Source organism: Dysidea avara, chromosome 2 (genome assembly GCF_963678975.1).
Source record: "Dysidea avara chromosome 2, odDysAvar1.4, whole genome shotgun sequence".
Lineage (NCBI taxonomy): Eukaryota > Metazoa > Porifera > Demospongiae > Dictyoceratida > Dysideidae > Dysidea > Dysidea avara.
In genome coordinates this window covers 35,729,782-35,752,645 of record NC_089273.1, presented here as the reverse complement: position 1 = coordinate 35,752,645, position 22,864 = coordinate 35,729,782, and the positions used below count along the sequence as shown (strand labels likewise).

Below are 22,864 nucleotides of genomic sequence, written 5' to 3'. Positions count from 1 at the left end.
TTTAACTATGAGCAACACTACCAGAGTACTTGCATTACATTGCATTTATACCACTTCCTAAAGTAAGCAATTGTGGGATTGAGTTTAAATAATTTTTACCAGTTGACGATTTAAACCAAGCACTACATGCACGTAGGTTAAACCATCTCTGAATTTGATGATGTTATTTGATTTTTAAAAAGCTTACAGTATAAATTTTGTTGTAATTTATTATTCATTAGTTATTGCATAATTGTGTAACAAAGTTAACCCACTCGACAGCGACCTTCAAGTTGATTAACAATTATCAATTTAAAATAATGAGTAATGAATACAACAAAATTAGAGAGAGTGAACCGCACTAAACTTGGCCTTATATACTAATAAGATTACATCATAATATTTGATATTATGTCATAGTCTATAATTAATCATCACTACAATTACGTTAATTACTAACTAAGGATTGTTACCTGTTTAAAAGTCCAGTCATGGATTTTTTCTCCTTTCTCCACCTTTTCAAACATACTACTTTCTGCACCAACTTTAAACAGGCTGTAGGACCAGGAGTCCTACAGACCTTTAGCAATTGTTCTGTTAAGCCTTAATAAATAAATAAATAAATAAAACATAGACAATACTCAGAACTATCTTCTTAGCTGATTAAGTGTCATATTTCTTTGTGAAAATTATCCCCAGTAAAGCCTTTGACAATGTTTTGTTGTTCATTATTGTTTACACTCAAGAGGGATACACTCCTTTTTTTAGCTTGAAAAGATACGCACACAATTTCTGGCAGTGTACAAGTAATGTGCTGTCATTTTCAGTGGTTATAACAGCCACAATATTATATCCTATGGAGAAAGCTATTTATATCACATTCAGAATCCTGTTTAATTCATAGTTTGAACTGGTAAATTTTGTACAGGGTCTGTACTAGCTACTTTAAGGTAACTGTGCCAGATTTGGTGTGGACAGACAAAGAAACATAAGTATAACTACATGCGTAGGCACATTGAAACACAAATTAGTTGGAAAATGATTTTAGGAAACCAAACATGTGCACACAGCCAGATTGTGACTGGCTATATGTCCACACTAAAAAACATGTACATTATGGCAAGAATACTTATCAAGGTGTCAACTTTATAATTCTAAGTAGTAAAATGTCATAGATCTACTGTAACAATGGAAATTCTGGATTGTTCTAAAATATTCTGTAAAATTTGAACTGTTGCCACATTGCATGCAACTAATATATAAAAGTATTTTGTTTACTACACAGATGTGTGATGTTAACATAATGGATGCTTTGTATGGGCCAACCACCACTAAAGCTATCATGAAAAAACCTGGTAAGAAAATGCTGGACTTGAAATAATTACCTTTTTTTGAATGTAGAATTTTCATTTTTGGAGAGATGGTACTATGTTCTATATCAAAGTTTAATACCAAACAGTAAACTAACTGTGAATGTTTTAAAGCAACAAGTGAATATGCCAAGTGAAGTGGAAGTCTACATCCTCTCTGGAGAAAATTCCAGAATGAAGTGCCATAGAGTAGCACAATTTCTTTTAGTTCACTTAGACCATGAACGATGCTACATGAAGTTCTGTTATCAGTTGTCAACAGTGTCTGTCTTACCCGACTTGCCATACAAATTAATCACTGGTTAGTATGCTGTAAATTGCAACATGTGCATGTTATGTATGCCTTGTGGTGTTTTATTGCATGTAATTTTTAGCTGTGTACATATACATGTCACTACAACTTTGAAAATTATTTTTGTGCATTGCCATGAAGTCAGTCTGATTTAGAAACCATTTACTTTCTCTTGTGATTCTACCCATATGCAGCTTATATCATTATTTGTATCTAGTTGACTGTTCAGTTCATTTCTATGTACACCAATGTTTGAATCATAATATTCTACAGTCTCATTCAGATAGTTGATATACGTATCATGTTCTCTCATGTCCAACTTTGTATAAATGCTCTCAAACATGATTATTGGCTTCTTTAGTTTAAGAGTACAGTTTATATTTGACTACAAATAGTAATTGCAATGTAATTATGTTAAAGTTTATAGTACGTATGTATATACAAGCCTATCCCTCAGAATTGCGGCGATAATCCATGTTTTTGTACATTAGGAAACTGTATTATTATAGCTACATGTACGTACTAACTTATTGTGTATACATATATACTCTGTATTTTACTGCTTTTTCAGAGTTTCAAAGTAGTTGTCACTGGAATAAGAATGTGCCAAATCATCCTCAGCTTGATCCCATCAGGCTGCAAAAATATTGCCGTTATCCACAGAATTGTAAGTGATGCTATATATGTACTGTATAACATGCATGTATGTGTGTATATACATAATGTATATGCTACATACACAGATACATACAATATTACACATAGCTAATTTCTCTGTGAAAAGGAAGGATTTTTCTGTGACTACACTAAAGCACTTACGTAGTATATAGATATTTAGGCTTTCGTCCTATAGTACAATGGCTGTTCTCTGCTTTAATTGCATGTATGTATTGACATTATTAATACTATTATTGTATAAGCTGTTTATACATTTGTTACTGCAGCTACTGGCACAAGTTTGATAAATGGTACTTCTACTGAATTTGACATGTGTGCAGTCAATTCTATTGCACAGTGCACCATGGTGGAGGTAGAATTGGAATGCAGAGCTCAAAATTGTACAGTGGATAACGACTACAAGACTGGAAGAAGACGGAAAGCTACAAAATCATCATCATTACAAACACAGTGTAAGCAGTTACAAGCATACAAGAAACAACAATACACTCACTTTTACTTTTACACAGAAAGACATGCAGACAGACAGACAGACAAAAATACAACCTTAATACATGTGATCAGACCATTGGTTAGCAGATAAATGGGGTTACTGCTGGTACAGTGTTAGTAGTAGAACATTATTATAGCCTTACACACAATTGTTGCATGGTATAGAAAAACTGGTTTCATCACCATTGATAGTCTTTCCACAGATATATGTATGCAATAGGTACTTCAATTCTTTCATTATCAAAAAGAATATGATTTTCAGCTGCTGTTCTTATGCCATGTCATGTGCAAGTGGTTGATGTCTGGGGCTTATCGAACCTGTATGGAGTAGTGTTAGGCTCTGTTTGTCTATTTCTGCTTATTAATCGTCTGCAGCTTGTAATTTTGCCTTATGTATGCCTATAATGCTTTGCAGTTTACAAACATCCTTTGTCCTTCAATGCTCATTCAACTATGCTACGTATATTACTGTTGCTCCAATTTCACAGAATTTATGCATGCTTACCACATATATACTGTATCCATGTAGCAGTAACCCCACAACATTCACAGAGGAAATTCCTCTACCAATGGACCTTATCCGCAATGACGCCAATTGAAAGCATTAAATGGCAGCCGATTGTGTGGGAACTTTGTACAGGGGGTATTGGGAGAGATGGCGGTTCGCTATGTTAATGTTTACATACTGCAGCAAGGGGCAAGGTGAGGCATGCATACTTAATTTCAAGAGAAATGCGCATGGTTTTGCGTTGATACAAAACTTAAGTCTGGTGTCATCTGGGGGACTATTTCACATTGCCATATAACACTATCTAACCTCTTACCTTTATTATCCAATAGTTACATGTCGTGAAATCTGCAAACAAAGTTCATTTGAGTGATTACATACGTATACGAAGTGCCCACACTATACACGGCCATTTTGTCAATTATGACATCATTGCAGATAAGGTCCATATTGTCATTGCAAAAATATGACAATCTAAAGTGGCATCCTCAAGGTTTTAGACTATCCAGAGGTAGGCACAATTATAAATGCTTCATATCAGGATTGCAATCTGTACACTATTTTATTGTATAGAGGTAAATATGTTTACCAATCACATTACAGGTGATCGACTGGTTAGAAGCAAGTATGCTGCAATTCTACAATCACTACCTAGTGACTATGAGAAGACACTACATGTTGTTCAGGATAACTTAAGTGATGACCAGATCTGTGTCATTCTCAGTAGTCCCAGCTATATTGCTGCTAATGAACTGATCTTGAACAATTTGATAAATAAAGTAAAAGAGAAAGAGCATTTGTTTAAATTTTGTAACTACTTGGAGCAAGTAGCTTTGTCATCCTCACACAAAGAAAGTCTGCAATCTATCATTTGTGATTTAAGAGCAGGTGACTAAAGTAATAATATGTTTGTAATAGTTATAGCACGGCTGTAAGGATGGGATTTTGCTAATATATGCACCTGAAGCACAAGAGCCTTAGGCCTGTGGGCTAAAGGTGGAAAACGTGACACAGTCATGGTATAAGTAATATTTATCACTGTAGACACACTTACTTGATAGGTGAAGAACTACAGAAAACTCACACTCACCGTGTTCCTTTTATACAGTATGTACATCACTATCTGATGATCAATAGTGATTTTAATTGCATGGGCTGATAGCTGTTAGAATGTTGTTCATATGATGTCAGTATGCTTTACATACAGTGCAGGAAAAATTGTGATTGTGGGATGTGGTTTTTAATGTTAACATTTTGTACTAAATTAAGCCTACTAACTTCACTATTGTGACAGTAAGTTAATATGTTTAAGTTGAGGTTTTAGGACTATAGGTTATGTCATCTTTGTGCTGTTCCGTAGCCTGCTTAATGGCTGATATATGTTAGGTAGAAATATGCATCTACGCATTGCACAAGCAATTATTTTACTGGTCATTTATTGCTCCATAACTGACAACTAGTCAAAAGTTAGCAACTGCTAAGCTTAACTTTTAACCCAAATAACATGAATAAATGTTCCATGTTGCTTAATATAATGAGCCAAATAGTATTGTATCTTTAAACCTGTTGGGGATCAAATTTAAAACGACAAACCGTGTTCCTATGATATTGCACATATATACTACCTATAGTCAGTTCACGTTCACCTGAGCCCCACCAAATATGGTAATATCAAAGAGGTGAACACATGTTCACTCCCAATGGTTTTGTACTTAAACAAGCAGGTTTTTATGTTGTAAACATCTTTGTGCACCTGAACCTTCCATACTAAATGTATGGGATATTTTTAAAGCCTCATAACTCACTTGTTTGTGCCCATATCAAAGAACTATTTGATTAACTGTTGTGTATAAAGGGCTTCGCTGCACTACTAAATGTTTGGGCAGCTGGCCCATGTAACAAGAGTTATTAAAAAGAAATGAGGCTCAGGTAAACACGAACCGACTGTAGTACAGCATACTCTCACTTATCTGCACTCCAGAAATTCAATAAAAATATGGCTAAAGATTCAATTAGATTATTAGCACCAACTGTGTGTTTTATCAGAATAATGTACGTATATACTCTGAATTAAAGTGATTGAATAGAATCTATCTCACCACTGCAAATTATATACAGATTATATAAGATATACATATTAATTCCTACATTTAATTCTGTTAGGTCACAGTTGGTTGGATTAGTGAAGTTGTACTGTATGATTAATTTAGTGTACGACATGTGATATGTAGTGGCATAGGATATGTATTATATATGTCAATATATATAAAATCATTAAATCCTAGGAAAGTCTTAATAGTTATTGTATGACCACAAAAGAAATCTTATCTATGAACTTGAATGACATTGCTATTGGTTTTCAAGAAATGTTAATCCCCACTGCTAATATTAAGCTTTATTGTTGCTTGCTACTGGATAAATTTCCAGTCAGTAGCTTAGAAGTTATCAATTTTGTCTAATTTAGTAAATTGAATTTGTATGAAAGACCCCTTTTTTGCAAATGAAGTTAAACTATACAAAATAGTACTCTGGAATCAAGGTACGTATACTGTTTCAGTAGCCAACAGTGTTGTATCAATTTTTACAAATACACAGCACTGTGGTAGTGAAAATGAAATTATGTATGTACGTATGCATACAGAATTATGTTATTCCACCATTTTAAAATTTATGTAAGATCTTTCGTCAAATATGCAGTGGCAATGCAAGATGATAAGAACACTGTTAAAGTTCTAAGCGACTCTTCGAATAATTTCATAGGTATGTTATGTGGCCATGTCCATACATATTTATAATTAAATGTAAAATCTAAGAAATAACATTTGTATTAAATACACAGATAAGTTTATAATATATATCCATTATCCATTGTATAAGCAATTCAATCAACCATCATTCTTCAAGTAGCCATGTGGCAGACTGCCAGCTAAACACAAAGTTTATTTCAGGTTTACAAATTCATTGGACTCAGTAATTTATGGTTTCTAAAATTTTAATGCTGTCACTGTACGTACTGTCTTGCTCCATTCCACTTTGCAAATGGCTGCCTTTCCATTTGTTATTTCTCCATTAAAATCTCAAAATTTTTGTATGTGTGTAAGTGTGAAAGTGTATCCTGATAGTAACTGTATAGTAGGGACCACAAAGGAGTAGGTGTGGCCCACAAAATAACATCACACAAAAACCAGCCTCAATTTTCCCAGACGACCATAAGGCACTGTTGGTTAGGTAAAACTAAGCTCAAACAAGCTTTCAGATCGACCCGGAACACTTTCAACAAGTTGCTACAGAATTTTAAAAATATATATATTCATCAGAATTTTCTAGTGAGTGACTGACTGACTGATGCCTTCAGACAAGCGTAACTCAATAACGGCTAAGACTACGGGCTTGATTTTTGACGTCGCTTCGGCCCGAGATGTTCCTTTTGGCATACCGCAATATGTATAATGCTTTCTTCATGGACATACCAGTCTCCTCCGTTGTGTGCCATTCACCTTTGCTGACAGCAAAAGGTGTAAATTTGGTGGTAGCACATGATGGCCTCCATTCGAAACAGAAATCGTCTGTATTTTTCATAGTGGCTATTATGATTGCAGAGGTGTTTTTTAAACAGTTCTTAATTCGTACTGCTGTGTAATGGGTTGAACATAGCCGACAGTGAAGTGTAATGGATACTAAACTTCACTTTGTAGATGATAATTAATTAGGGCACGCGGCACTATAATTATATATATATTTTTGGTATGCTTGGATTGTAGAGGTGCTTTTCAAACAGTTCTTGATTCAAAATATTGTGTAATGGGTTGAGCATAGCAGACAATGAAGCATAATGGATACTTCACTTTTCAGACAATAATTGATATAGCTGGGGCGCATGGCACCATTTCAGATGCGGTATGCATGGGTTCACTAGTCATAATAAAATTATTTACAAAAAAGAGTTAACAAACAAGTACACAAAAAATTTGGAATTTTCAACTACAGTAGGGACCATAACACATCAATTATAAGTACTGAAACAAGTTGGAGTAGTCCATGATATCAAATCACAGTAAAACAATAAGAAGTGTAATATCCTTACTGTGCTCAAGATACCGTAACAGAAATGCACAGTAGGGATATAACACTTCTTATTGTTTTACTGTGATTTACTATCATGGACTACTCCAACTTGTTTCAGTCCTTTTTATTGATGTGTTATGGTCCCTACTCTAGTTGAAAATTCCAATTTTTTTTGTGTACTTGTAGATTATAGAGTATCTTACAGGTGGGGTGTATATAACTCAACATTGCAAAACCTAGATATTATGCTCTGTGTAATTGTTCTATTAATAATTTAATGCAATAGCGATAAATTACATACTGTCAAATTAATGTTTATTACGTACCTACAGTACATGTTTGTGTCACCCAGTATGGGATACATACGTAGATAAGATGAGAAATTGCTGCTACCGGAAGAGCAATTGCTACTCCACTGAATTGCAAGTGTTTATTGAATTCCCTACTAATCCCCTATTTATCCCTTCCCTCAATGAATCTGGAATCTCTTTTAAAAGACCTGTGGAAATACAGAGGGGGACATCTAGCCATAGTAATGTACATACATACATGTACATGATAAAGCCTAATTGAACGGTGTTTTGGCATAGGCTTGCCAACCCACCTGGTGAACCACTACTGGAATTTTGATAATTTAGTGGTTATGTAAATTTAGGTGAATATAACTAGGTGTTATAAGCCACAGTACTGGGACAAATCCTATACAAATGATAGACAAACTTAACGAACCTATTATGTGTGTCGAAATGATGTTGGCACAATTGATGCAAGTATAATAATTATAGAATTTTGTATGAAAAAAATAATTTTTACAGGGCCATATCATAGTACTGTATATTAGGGATCATGGAGATTTGGGTTTTCCTAGCCAAAAAAATTCACCAAAAAACCAGCTTCACAACTTCATTCTGGAACCTTGACAGTATTGGTTAGGTATAATCAAACCAAAAAGTGCCTTCAATATGATCCTAAAGGCTTCCAATAAATAGTTACGAAATTTAAAGAAAAAATATTCAATGGAATTTTCTGCCTGCCTGCCTGCCTGCCTGCCTGCCTGCCTGCCTGCCTGCCTGCCTGCCTGCCTGCCTGCCTGCCTGCCTGCCTGCCTGCCTGCCTGCCTGCCTGCCTGCCTGCCTGCCTGCCTGCCTGCCTGCCTGCCTGCCTGCCTGCCTGCCTGCCTGCCTGCCTGCCTGCCTGCCTGCCTGCCTGCCTGCCTGCCTGCCTGCCTGCCTGCCTGCCTGCCTGCCTGCCTGCCTGCCTGCCTGCCTGCCTGCCTGCCTGCCTGCCTGCCTGCCTGCCTGCCTGCCTGCCTGCCTGCCTGCCTGCCTGCCTGTTGTCTTCGTAACTTGATAACAGCTAAGGCTATGGGATTAATATTTTCACTGTTCGACAGAGGCACTTTTTCTACTGTTTTTCATCTGTAGTGCTGTGTAATGGGCTGAACATACGTAGCTAAAAGCCAAGCATAATGGCCACTGCAATTTTGAAGCAATTTTTGATAGCTGGTGCGTGCGTTCAGAGGAAAACATTGATTCAGGTGCCATACTTCCTTTGATGCGGTATGCGTGGGTTCACCAGTCATAATGATAAGTAAGCAAACAAGTTTAACGAAAAAGACTGAATTAGGGATTAAATGTTCTGTAGTGTATCTGCAGGTGTAGGTGACCTCCCTTGTTTCCTTATTGTTTTTTTCCATGATCCCTAATCGAACTTAAAATTTCCTTAAACTTGTTAAATTACAATAGAACATACACTATTCAACATACACCAACAGTGTTTTATGATCATTCACTTTTATATATCAGTGGATATTGGTTGTGTATATGTTATCAACGTTTCATGACATTAATGTTATCAATACTTTCAGGCTCTCATAATCAACCAGACAGTGGGGCAGTCATAGAAATTGCCAAGCTGGATTTAGCCAGCAAAATCATCTCAAATGGAGGTAAATAATTTACATATGTATAATGGAGATTTACATATTATACTGTCAATGACAGAGTTTGACTTACTTAAGAAGCACTATAGCACCATTCTACACCTGATGCCTGATGACTATGAAAAATGTGTTGGGAGGCTGCAGAATTACTTGACCGATGATCATATCTGTGTCATTTTAAGCAGCAGTAATTCTGTTGGTGCAAATAAAGTGATACTGGATTGTTTGATAGAAAGGATAAGGAGTGAAACAGAATTGCTGGACTTTTGTGACCAGTTGCAAGCTATTACCTCCAAGCATGAGATGATGAGTGTGATAAATGAAATTAGACATGGTGGGTGTATATTATTACTATGATCTCCTTGCAATGATAGTTCTTAGTTATGCATGTATAAAAATAGGCATTATCATTTGAAACAAGGTGATGCATGTGCTATCATCCTCCAAAATGCTACTCATCCAAACTTTCACCTGTTCATTATGTGACCAACTCTTTGGTCTTCGCACATACCATTGAATTATTCTTTTCATGCCATGAATGGATAGTCACACCAATACACTACACATTTACACCACAGCCATGTGGCTTGGGATGCTTTTCATGATTGGATTTCTATAAATATGTGCCAGTCACTGGGAATGCTCTGGCATCTTGGACTGCCACTGAGTTGTTGGAACACACAACTAGAGGCATGGATATCCTTTGACAGTTACCCAGATGGTTTCTACGTGTCTTGAGTGGCATGCACAGGTAGTCTTTAGAACCCAAAATTTAGGCTGGAGACTCCATATGACCAACTTGTTCAATCTCTGTTGATATACCAATCGCCTGCCTACCACCCATACTAGTGTACCTGTGTAAGTAATGTTGTGAAAAAATTGCTCAAAATCTTGGTTATCAGTAATCTTGGTTACTATCAGTACGTAGCTTATAGTTTGCTGTGGAATGAGGTGAACTACTGCTGTGGAATGAGGTGAACTACGTAAACACCGGTTGTCTCCATTCACAGTGAAATTTCATATTTGGCTTGCTAAGCTATACCGGATTGAAATGTTTACTGTATCTCACAATCTATTGATGTGCATATTTTGACGGTTTTTCCAAATTAGGTCACATAGGTATAGAACAAAGTAGTTATATTGTATCTACTTAATACTTTGCAAAGATTCATATAGTGCACTCACAGGTAAAACTGTGATTTTATCTTTTGTGTGCATAATAAATACACTTGTGTTTATGTGACCGGGCCTGCTATAATAAGGCACGTGGGCACTTGATTTTTGCCTAGTTTCTCACACTTTTATCACTCATAACATTTTGTACCGACATTGCAATTTTCAGCTCTTAGTAAGCGTTTAGTTGGCATCATGATGCAAGTTACAGAATGAAATTATACTGTTCCAGTACTGAGATATGACTTGTAGAGTGATAGGGTGTAGTTTGTGCCCACATGCCCTGCTTTCGCAGGCCCAGTCACATATTGTAATCATTTGAAATGCACTATAATTATACTGCTGCTAATATAATTTCATTGTTATGCGGCATAAATATGTATTACATCACTAGGATCAGAGCAACGAGTCCTTGTATCACAAAAACCTTTAGCAAGCAGTAACATACCATCAAGTGTCAGTCACTATTTGCAAAATACAGGTAAGTACTGTGTTAAATGAATTGTTTGCTACAGAACCAAATGTACTGTAATAGTCAACACAGTGCAGTTATGCAGATAATTGGTACTGTACAGAAAATACAGTACTCATAAGCACGTTGTTTCTCCCACACGAAGTACAATGTAGTATAAAATACACAATCACTTACACGATTACCATATTATGATCTGTGTATTTGTAAGCATACCAGCATCCAAGACAATCAATGGGACAAGTGAGTTGCTACGGGTATACATACATACTTTATGTATAAACAATTCAGCTAAATTATTTGAAATTCATGTAGATTTATCAGTGACTTTTACTGTATAACAGGGCTACGGTCAGGCCATAGCCTGACCACTTTTTCAGCATTACTTTTAAAATGTATATCAAGTCGGTGATAAGAACTGGCCGATTATGCTGGCATATTTTTGTGAATTGCAGATGCCTAAAGAATAATGCAAGCATTGTGATAATACCAGTGGAATACTTATATACATCATACTGTTAAATCCATCCTTGGGCCAATCAGTGATTGAAACACTCTAATAGAACAGTCACCCTAATAGAGCACTCAGGTGTTTACTGATTTATTAGTCAAATGCTTTATGAATCTAGCAACTACAAAATATATAAATAGTTTTAAATGAAAGCATACATATATTAAGGTATATAGTTATAGTGCCTATCTAGCTATTCACTGAGTTGTTGCTTCATCAGATTAAAATTAGTTATAAGTTATATAGCTATCAGTTTCAAATGCTAGACTCATACTGCATGCATATAGTAGCTATAACAAAAGGGAACAATACTATATTTACATGTGTTGCAACTGTATAATGAAATTAATATGAACACATGATGCAGCTAAATGCAGTGAGTTTAACACAAGTGTTAGTCAATAATTTGCTAGGGATTTTACAGCTGAAAATAGTTTCAGATTTAATCTCAGAGCATGCAGTTTGAAAATTTTCCTGGGGTAGCATGCTCCCAGCATTCACACAGCGAAGTGCTCAGCATTTCATAGTGCCTACCCCTTTGGCCTGACCACTTCAGAATTGCTTCCCCAAGCCCTGTATAAGTAAGCACTTTCTAATGCTAAAGGCTTTATTTAATGCTGATGTTACAGAGGTATGATTGTTTTGCACAATACGTTTTACTGAATATTATAAGGAAAGTGAGAATCATGATCTGTGCTGAGCATGCAGACAATCATATTTGACTACTTCACTTGAATGTGGTCTAGTAAAGTATCTTAGATTTCCTTTTTTAAACATCATGCAACATGACACTGGATTTTGGAAAAACGATCCAAATTGCACATTAGAAGTTTCGAGATAAACGGTTTTAAAGAATCCAAGCCAGCATAACTCTCCAAGGATAGCAAGCATTAGTATGAAATTTACACTAAAGATGCATCAATCGGTTACCTTTCAGACCACTTCAAGTGCTTGTAGCTGCTTGTAGAGTTTCCCACCAAATAAGATAGAAAATCTGAGCTGTTGGAGGAGCGAAGTAGTATCACGAATGCTCACAAAGTGGTGGGGGGTGACAGGGTGAGCAAGGTTTAGACCTCAAAATGGACACAGACCATGCTTGGAGTCCAGAGATGAGATTACAGGGCTGTGCTGGCTCCTTAGTGGTTGATATGTAGCAAAATCCACAGAAAAAACATATGGACTACATTATCAGGCTGTCCACCAGTAAACCACCGATTCTTGCCAAGCCAGGTCCTTCACAAGGCCTAAAACCGCCATTCGAGCTCTACACATCCCCCGGAAAATACATCTGTTGAAACCAGCCTCGAGTAGTTTGAGTGGTACTGAGTGTCTAAACCACTAGTATGATAGTGTACCTATCTACTGGTGGTGTTAGTTTGATTTTACCTGATGTGCGATTTGGATCGGTTTTGTAAAATCTGGTCACAATTTATGTCAGTATAATATAATTTGAAATATTTAATACAGTATTGTTAGGAAGACAAAAGCAAGGAGCAAAATGCAGGACAAAACGTGGTCAAAGTGTGCTTGTACCTGAGAAAATAGAAAGTTTGAGCCAAGACATAATTTCATCCTATTTCAGGATACTGTAGAATCTGGCTGTTAAGCACACGTATGTATATATTGAACACACAATATTATTATTCATTAACCCATTTCTTGTAATAATCAAAGCTGATAAATACTTACATTTTCAACTGTGTGAGGTTTGAAATTTCATGTGGTACATAGCCAGTAATAACATGGGTTTCACTATTTACACCAAACAAAAAAAAAAAAACAGGCTTCTGAAGTATGGAACCCATGTTCCACATGAAGAATTTGCACAAAACTAGATTCTGAATTTTGGCTACATGGTGGCTGAAAATCACACAAAGCACTCACAGTGAGGTTTTCTTATTTGTCACATACGTACGTTTATAACAAACACTGTATTATTACAAAAGTTGGATGCACCTGTAAGTCAGAATCTACAGTATTGGGATAGGAAAGTCACTACAGATTGCTTAAATAGTGTACTTTAATATAGTACAGTCACTGATAGCAATTACTCTAATAGAACAGCCATAGCAAAAACATAACCAACACTTTCTGCATGTAGACTTGCATGTGTTATAATAATAAAATGTAGAAATTAATGCTTTTCAGGAAAATATTGCTTGAAATAAAAATACAAGAGGAAAACATGTGTAAAATAGTCTGATCCTCACTTGACACTAGCAAGTGGCTGCCACATGTTTGATACTCACACATTATGAAGCAGATTAAGTTGTGGTATGAGTGCAAGATCATGAGTTAAAGGCACAAACAACAGATAACGTGTGAGTATCAAACAACAGATAACGTGTGAGTATCAATATTATCTGTTGTTACACTCCTAACAACAGATAATATTGTATGTACGTACAAACATATATATGCACATTTACATAACGTATGGTTGTATGTACATATTTGATTTTTCTACTTAGACACAACCAGTCCATTTTACAATGAAACATTTTCACGAATAAAAATGGATCCAGGTTGCAAAAGTAAGTTAATTTATGTTGTGCATTATTAGCCTATTATGCTGGCATATTTTTGAGCATTTGAAAAAGCAAGCATAATGCTAGGCATAATAGGTAGATATTTCTATCGTACAATTACTAATAATAGGGGAGGGAGGAAGGGTGCCAATGGCTAACTTTGAAATCATTTAACCTTAGCATTATTAATATCCATTCAAAATGTGAATCTGTAGGTAAACAATAAAGGCTGTGCCAAAAAAGTGTGAGTGAAATTTATTATGAGGATTATTTAGTGAAGACAATTATATGTAGGTTAAGTTTTTGGTGGTATAGATATGTAGCCTGATATATAAAACTGAAGGCTCAATAAGGTAATGCCTAACTTTATGATATGAGGATGAAGTTTGTGTACGATATTACATCCATGATGAACTATACAGTTTACTATGTGACAGAAATACAAAGTTCCAATGTAAAACCTGTTTTCTTAAATTATGCTGGGAAGAAGGGGGTGGGTAAACAGAGGGTGGAAGTAGATAATTTATAGGAGTGGAAGATTGAGGAGAAATTAAGGTGCCAGGCTCAGTTTGACACTAACAAATGCTCGCTATCTGTGACAGGATTTGCGAAAAGGGGTCTTCCACATGCATTACCAACTTGGACAATTCATAACTTCAAGGCTATTGACTTGGCATTTGGTAAGTAGTGAGCACCTCCACCAACATAGCTTGGTGGTTTAAAAAAATATATATACAGTATGGTATGTAAGCACTGAGTTACATATGGTCTTCCAAGTTTATAAAATCGGATGTGTGTGGAAGACCACTTGACATAAACCTAGTCACATTTTGCAGGAAAACCGGTCTTATCACAGATTTGATTTTCTACATGAACAAAATTAGTGTGGCTGAATCTGCAAGAATCCCATGCATTTGTACAAACCTAAGTTTACAGTAGAATGCAATAAATGCAAGGGTGTAGTATTTACAAATAAGTTTTAAAAACGTAACTTGTTTCACAATGAAGGAAGGTGGTATATACGTAACGCTAAAAACCTTGGCAGCAGTGAGATCCTGAAAAGAAGAGGAGTTCCAAAATCTTTGTTTTGTGTCAGTACTCAGAGTAGACGGAAGATATGGATGTTAGTCTGCCTTGCATTGGATGAGTGGTTCTTTATTTTATTATTTTTTAAATATTTTTAATTAATTTTTTTGGCATGCTTTTGCATTTGTTCAGGCTGTAGGAAGGACCTGGAAGACAAAACTTACCCAGCAATGAATTGCTTGTTCATAGAGAATCCAATGGTGTAAGTTGCATCTTGGTAGAAGACTGCGTTTTGTAAGTTATGATTATTTAATTAAGTGCCTGTAGTTTATTTTCCGCATTGTCACTGTACAAATCGATTTTTCTGTTGTTGCCACTTTGTAGTGCTTTAACTTTGAACGTTCTTGGCTTCTAAAGCTGAAAGTTCGGTTGGCCATCCTTTCATTATCTAGATAAAGAGATTGTACTAAAATGGAATTTGAAAAAGGTTCTTGCAGATCCGGCCACAAATTTCATAGGGCCATAACTTGGCCTAATTCATCCCCATGCCTTCCTCTTTATTTTTTTAAACAGCCTCTTGCCTTCCCTCTACCCTTGCTACTTTGAGATCAACTGAACAGTCAACATTTCCTTCAAAAACTATCTAAAATGGCAGATATCTTAACTGTTGGCTACTTTACAGTGAATGCTGTGGAAGGTGATGAATTGGTGTAAAACATGTACAAATATAGTACACATAGCTTCAACTATTAGTAATCTAAGCAACACAATAAAATAAATATCAAGCCAACTGCTGTTGGTTGGCTGCATCCATACAAGCTTTTTCAGCAGTCAAAATGGTGTTAGGGCTCACCTGTGTATATATAGGACTTTATAAACACTAGCAGAGATATGTAGCAGATGCAGCAGTGTTGTCAATGGATAGAAATTATAGTGTAATAGTGGAGCTAACAGTCTGTGGCATAAATAAAGTGCATTAATTAGGAATTTTCACTTCTTATTGTTTACTGTGATACAATATCATGGACTATACTCCAGCTTGTTTCAGTACTTTCTATCGATGTGCTATGGTCCCTACTCTAGTTGAAAATTCCATTTTTTTGTGTACTTTTTGTTAACTTTTATTGTAAATAATTATTATGACTGGTGAACTTATGCATACCGCATCAAAGAAAGAAATGGCACTGTGCTGTGTGCCCCAGCTATCAATTATTGTCTGAAAAGTGAAGTATCCATAATGCTTCGTTGTCAGCTATGTTCAACCTGTTACACAGCAGTACAAATCAAAAGCTGTTCAAAAAGCACCTTTGCAATCAAAGTAGCCACTAAGTAAAATATAGATAATTTCCATTATAAAAGGAAGCCATCATATGCTCCCACCAAATTGACACTTTTCGTTGTCAGCAAAGATGAATGGGACACAAAGGAGGACACTGGTAAGTCCATGAAGAATGCATTGCACATACTACGGTATGCTAAAAGACATCTCTCAGGCTGAAGCAATGTTGAACAGTGAAAAAATCAAGGCTATAGCCTTAGCCGTTATCAAGTTATGCTTGTCCGAAGGCATCCATCAGTCAGTCAGTAGAAAATTGCATAAAATCATTTCTTTAAATTCTGCAGCAATTCATTGAAAGCATTTTGATTCAATTGTTTGGGCATTGTTTTTGTCTAACCAATACTTCCTCATCACCATCTGGGAAAAGTGAGGCTGGTTTTTGGGTAATTTTTTCATGGGCCATGCATGCCTACAACTTTGTGGTCCCTACTATACAGTACTATCATACTCTATGCTACATACTCAATAAGTCTAATTACATATTCATGCCTGTTTTAACAGCTGTACAAGTTTACAAGACATACTACACTAGTCTGTGGAAATGTCTTCCTAAAGACGCCAATAAGAACCTGGTTAAGTTGCATAAAATGAAAGAAGCCGGGATAACAGACACTCTGCTAAATCGATGGAGAAAATTTCCATCTGGTGAACTAATTAATGAAGTAATAGTTGGAGCATTAATGAGCGCAACCAAATCCAATTTTGATACATTAATGTTTTGTGGTTTCATGGAAAAGCTTATGGACAACATCGCAGCAAAAATGTTTATAAACTATGTGAGAGAAGGTATGTATTTAATGCAAGTTATTTATACTACAGTCTTTTATGTGTAATATGGTGTATCACGAAAATGTACTGTATCGCACACAGTAGTGTGTCATGTGGCCCAAGAAGCCAGCACACCATGCCATGGCTATATTGACAGGAAAAAAGAAAACACACTTTCTACACATATGTAGTTCTATGATCCCTTAATCAATTAGGACCAATTTTGCTGAAAAGATGCCAGCCCAGTAGGGGAGACCCCATACCAAATTTGAATGAAATCGCCCCAGCCATTTTGGAGAAAAGAGAGGCCAACATTATAGGGTATTTTTCCTTCTTCTATACTTATTCTGTTTGTACACTTAGCAAAATCTGTCATAAAATGCAAATGTATACGTATTTCAGTCAAACTGAAATTTGGCACACATGAAGCGGGTATTACAGCACCAAGTTTGGTGGAAATCCCATCAAGATTCACAGAGTTATGACCAATAATTCACATAAATAAGATCAAAATTCTGTCATGCCTACAGTTTCAACTGCTTTGAGGAATCAGTTGAACTTGGTTTGTAGTTAGATTAACCATTATACATACGTATGAGTGACTTTTTCGTGGTTTGAAAGAAGTTGAAATTATGGAAGGCAATTCAAACTTAGAAATAGCATCAATACATTTGCATTTTACCACAATGTGAACAAACACATAATAACTCATGCCTACAGAAATTAAACAAAGATATTCTTACTCTCCATTAATAGACAAGTTCAATGGTATATTCATCTCTTTTATCACTGTTTACTGAAGACATTTATAAAATGTGACCAGATTTTACAAAACCGATCCAAATCGCACATCAAACTAAGACCACCAGTGGATAACTACACTATCGTACTAGTAGTTTTGACACTCAGTACCACTCAAACTACTCGAGGCTGGTTTCAACAAACGTCTTTTCTGGGGTGTGTGTAGATCTCCAATGGCGGTTTTAGGCCTTTTGAAGGACCTGGCTAGGCAAGAATAACTGGTTTACTGGTGGACAGCCTGAAAATGTTGGCCAGACGTTTTTTCTGTGGATTTTGCTACATATCAGCCACTAAGGAGCCAGCACAACCCTGTAATCTCGTCTCTGGACTTCAATCGTGGTCTGCCTCAATTTTGAGGTCTAACCCTTGCCCACCCTGCCACCCTCCACCCTCCATCCCTTTGTGAGCACTCGTGATATTACTTCGCTCCTCCAACAGCTCAGATTTTCTATCTTATTTGGTGGGAAACTCTACAAACAGCTACAAGTACTGGAGGTGGTCTGAACGGTAACAGATTGATGCATCTTTAGTGTAAATTTCATATGCGTGCTTGCTATCCTTGGAGAGTTATGCTGGCTTGAATTCTTTAAAACCATTTATCTCGAAACTTCTAATGTGCGATTTGGATTGTTTTTCCAAAATTTTGTCACATGTAACACTCATCTGGCTGTAAAGGAGCCAGACACACAAAAACATACTTTAGAATCATTCCATGACCAGTACCAGCCATCACACACTGACCAGATGTCTTTCCACTGCTCCAGGATTCTTGGAAGGTCACGTTATCTCACATGATGCTCTAGAAATAATTTATATGTGACCAGATTTTACACAACCGACCCAAATTGCACATCAGGCAAAATCAAACTAACACCACCAGTGGATAGCTACACTATCGTACTAGTAGTTTTGACACTCAGTACCACTTAAACTACTCGAGGCTGGTTTCAACAGACATCTTTTCTGGGGTGTGTGTAGAGCTCGAATGGTAGTTTTAGGCCTTTTGAAGGACCTGGCTAGGCAAGAATAACTGGTTTACTGGTGGACAGCCTGACAGTGTTGGCCAGACGTTTTTTTCTGTGGATTTTGCTACATATCAGCCACTAAGGAGCCAGCACAGCCCTGTAATCTCGTCTCTGGACTCCAATCATAGTCTGCCTCCATTTTGAGGTCTAACCCTTGCCCCCCCCCACCCTCCACCCCTTTGTGAGCACTGGTGATACTACTTCGCTCGTCCAACAGCTCAGAGTTTCTATCTTATTTGGCAGGAAACTCTACAAGCAGTTACAAGTACTGGAAGTGGTCTGAAAGGTAACAGATTGATGCATCTTGTGTGTAAATTTCATACGCGTGCTTGCTATCCTTGGAGAGTTATGCTGGCTTGAATTCTTTAAAACCGTTTATCTCGAAACTTCTAATGTGCGATTTGGATCGTTTTTCAAAAATTCAGTCACAAATATTTTTGCAGCACACATTATGCACTTAGTGTATTTCAAAGTGATATACTGTGTTTCAAAAGCAAAATAATGTACACTGCATGTATGCAAAGTGGTGGGGGTGGGACACATATAGCAATTTCATATGTAAGATTAGGTAATTTAAAGCATCATACTGTACTGTATCTTACTATTATAGCATGTAAAGAATTTAAAGCGCCTATGCACAGAACCACTAAATTAAAATCAAGTATCTTTTGTATTTAGAGCAACAATGATATTTTGTGTATTGTTGTGTCACCTAACAATATAATTTGTTGCTTTGTACTTCTATGTATTCTAGTTAAAGTACTGCCAAGCATGTGTTTGTAAAACACAGCATATAGCATGACTCAAAGCCATTTGCAAGTACTGTAACTATCCAATTCTCTGCATATGTTATAGTTAAAGCACTGCCGCATGTGTGTATGGAAATACAGCATGGGGGGGCGTGTCAAGAGACTAAACCAAGTACTGTATTTTTCATATGCACAAGCATAGGCGGTGCTTTAATTGTTTTATTGCACTTTCTGGTTATCTTGCTCGTAGTGATTCTCTTGAGTGTCCAAATCATTTCAAATTCTGCTATCAGACTATCAATAAGTTGTCAAATAGTCTATCTGTAGTCATAGAACAGACTGGTAGGATTATTATGGCTGTTGCATGTGATCCATCATGCCGTCTGTGTGAGGTTATTGCTTCAATTTGGCATGTCAAACTATCAGTAGATGTTCATGTAATCTATTTCTAGTCATTAGTAGAATTAGTCCATGTGATCAGTCATGCTGTGTCAAGTGGCATTGTTTTCATAACATTTCTTACACAACTGCACTGCATAGCTGCATTGTATTTTCCCAAGCATAATGTACTTGTCCAATTAGCCACATAACTGTGTTGTATGACTCATACAGTACAGTTATGCAGCTAATCGGTACAATATGGAAAATACAGCACATGGAAGCACTTTGATCCTCCCACGCAAAGTACAATAAAAACAGATACAGTATTCAGTTATGTGGATAGTTGACCCTACAATATAAAATGTAGTACACTTTAATCCCACCCATGCTAAGTACACTATAAATAATATACAGCTCTAACTACAGTTTTACTCAATGTGGTATTCAAAGTGCTGTACAAACTGTATACTAATACCAACATTGATTTTAGCTTTATTTAGAAGTATTGGAGTTGTTTTGGTAAAACTATCAATGCCCAGCACAATTATTTGTATGCCATTTAATTGCTTTTCAAGGTGGCAGTGTATCTAAACGTAATTTAAACCACAAGAGATGCAGTTATAAGGTGTAGTGTGTTTATTAGTTGCTGTCTTTTTAGCACCCTAAGTGCTATTTGATTTAAACTCTTAAATTATGCTGGAATAGTGCTTGATGCTTTTGTAAGTCTATTAGGCTCACAATTATGCTGGAATTATGCAAACGTATTTGTGACCGGATCTACGAAAAGGGGTCTTATGGCCTTTCCAATTGCATGTACTTGGCAATCCATAACTTTACTTGTGTGTATGGTACCAGCCTGAAGTTTGGTTACTTTACACTCCTAACATAGCCCTATTCCTGGATGTATATAATGTCAAGACAATAGGTTAAACACATGATAAGTGGACTCATCAAATTTGGAAATTTGACAAATCTACAAGACTCCTTTTCGCAGATCCGGTCACATATTTCACCCTTGTAGCTAGTAAGATTGGGAAGTTGATACCATTTAGAAATTAAGTAGTGTACGTTTATCTACGTATAACTATGCATTGTACCCAAAATTAGGTTTTCCAAAATTCAGTAACATATAAAAGGAGCTTAAAGGAAGCCTTACCCATGAATCTACACTTATTAAACAATAGGGGAGTAAGAATTGTATTGGACACAAAGGAGGACAAAAGTACTTTAAACCCATGATGTACATATTGCACAGTAGTAAAAGGCATGTCCCGGATCTAAGCAATGTCGAACAGTGAAGATCAAGTGTGTATTGTTTATCATAGTTGGGTTATGCTTGGTTGAGCTAGTCATAAATTATGAAACGTTAAACATGTATAAGAAGTTTTTACAATAGAAATAAAAACCATGAAACTAAAGATGTCACGTTACACCTGCAGTTGTGTATACTAGAGTATAGACATTTAATTCCTACTTCAGTCATTGATACTGTATAATGCATACAATGGCAGGTTATATGAAGATGTAGGAATTGAATGAATAGTTTCAGTTGTATAGGTAACCTCCTTTGTTTTATGGCTTTTCATTTTACTTTTGAGTCTGAAAATTCCATAACAGGCAAATCCGCTAAAATCATGCCCCTTTAAAATTTGTACATACATATATGTACACTACATTTTAAAGTGTTAAGTTGTTATGATTTTCTTGATAAATTGAGCAGGTCATTCTACCTGTACAAAATTACTTACTTCTTCTCTTCTACTAGAACTCCTGGCAACTTTTGCTACTTCAGCTACAAGTATTCCACCACGAAAACTTATGGACACTCAACCAAAAAATCATGTACTAATGTCAGCTTCATCAGTGGAAGCGAGATCAAGTCCTGCAGAAATGCTACCAAATCCAAATCAAAGTATTGTACTGTAAAATGCTTACATATTGTAATATGTATGTATACAGGTTGTATAACCTAAGTTTTATGGGCAAAAAAATTTTTAAAAAGTTCATGGCTTGAGGATAATGTTTGCAAAATATTAGGCTGTTTCATGTCAATATCCACTTGCTCTTTTAGAGCAGTCAATTGTACACTAAAAGAACAGTGAATTTATTCCAATAAAGCAATCAGTTACACTACAAATATATACTGATTCAATAGCACCACAAAGAGGTAGGTCAGCATATAGTGCAGCTACATGTCTATGAAGTTAGTGGTGTTTGCAGTTTTTAATGTTGACTAGTAAATATTGAGTAAAAACTTCCCTCCTACCCACAGTGAGATACTATAATCAAGTTTTATTAAGCTTAGACAAACATGACAAGATTTATCACTAACATTGCTACAAACATAATACAGTTCAACTTCAACAGTATCCTGATAAAGACAACTGTAAGAAAAATCAGTGATGTTACAAGTTATCTACATAAAGCACTACCATAAGACTATCACAGGGGCGTATGGAGGGGGGTTCAGGAACCCCCTGTAAAATTTAGACTGCTGCAAGCAGGATCCTAACACACCATTTAGTGTGGCAGGACAAAATGAGCGAGCAATATAGTGTAATGGCACAGCACAACAATTGATAAAACTTACATTCATCTCTCAGAGCAGTCAGGGATATATTCTAACAGAGCAGTCAAGTATACTCTAATAGAACATGCATGTAAATATCCATGTCCATATGAAGTTTTTCAGACATTCCAACATTAAATGCAAAACTTAGCATGACCTTATACTGCTATAGCTTTGGTGTGCAGTGTTTACAGAT

General features: G+C 36.2%; 1 protein-coding gene across 4 annotated transcripts in view; it reads left to right on the top strand.

Annotated features, from left to right (window-relative positions):
• Nucleotides 1-22,864, top strand: part of LOC136247192 (uncharacterized) — a 39,885-nt gene that overhangs the window by 11,663 nt on the left and 5,358 nt on the right. For 3 of the 4 annotated variants that reach the window (XM_066038830.1, XM_066038829.1, XM_066038832.1), the window contains 12 exons: nucleotides 1,265-1,334; nucleotides 1,381-1,650; nucleotides 2,213-2,308; nucleotides 2,586-2,771; nucleotides 3,923-4,207; nucleotides 6,017-6,079; nucleotides 9,252-9,332; nucleotides 9,388-9,660; nucleotides 10,894-10,980; nucleotides 13,954-14,016; nucleotides 16,877-17,161; nucleotides 21,865-22,011. In XM_066038830.1, coding sequence (XP_065894902.1) covers nucleotides 1,265-1,334; nucleotides 1,381-1,650; nucleotides 2,213-2,308; nucleotides 2,586-2,771; nucleotides 3,923-4,207; nucleotides 6,017-6,079; nucleotides 9,252-9,332; nucleotides 9,388-9,660; nucleotides 10,894-10,980; nucleotides 13,954-14,016; nucleotides 16,877-17,161; nucleotides 21,865-22,011 — 1,906 coding nt within the window. The remainder of the gene's footprint in view (nucleotides 1-1,264; nucleotides 1,335-1,380; nucleotides 1,651-2,212; nucleotides 2,309-2,585; nucleotides 2,772-3,922; nucleotides 4,208-6,016; nucleotides 6,080-9,251; nucleotides 9,333-9,387; nucleotides 9,661-10,893; nucleotides 10,981-13,953; nucleotides 14,017-16,876; nucleotides 17,162-21,864; nucleotides 22,012-22,864) is intronic. The other variant, XM_066038833.1, reaches the window with a different exon arrangement.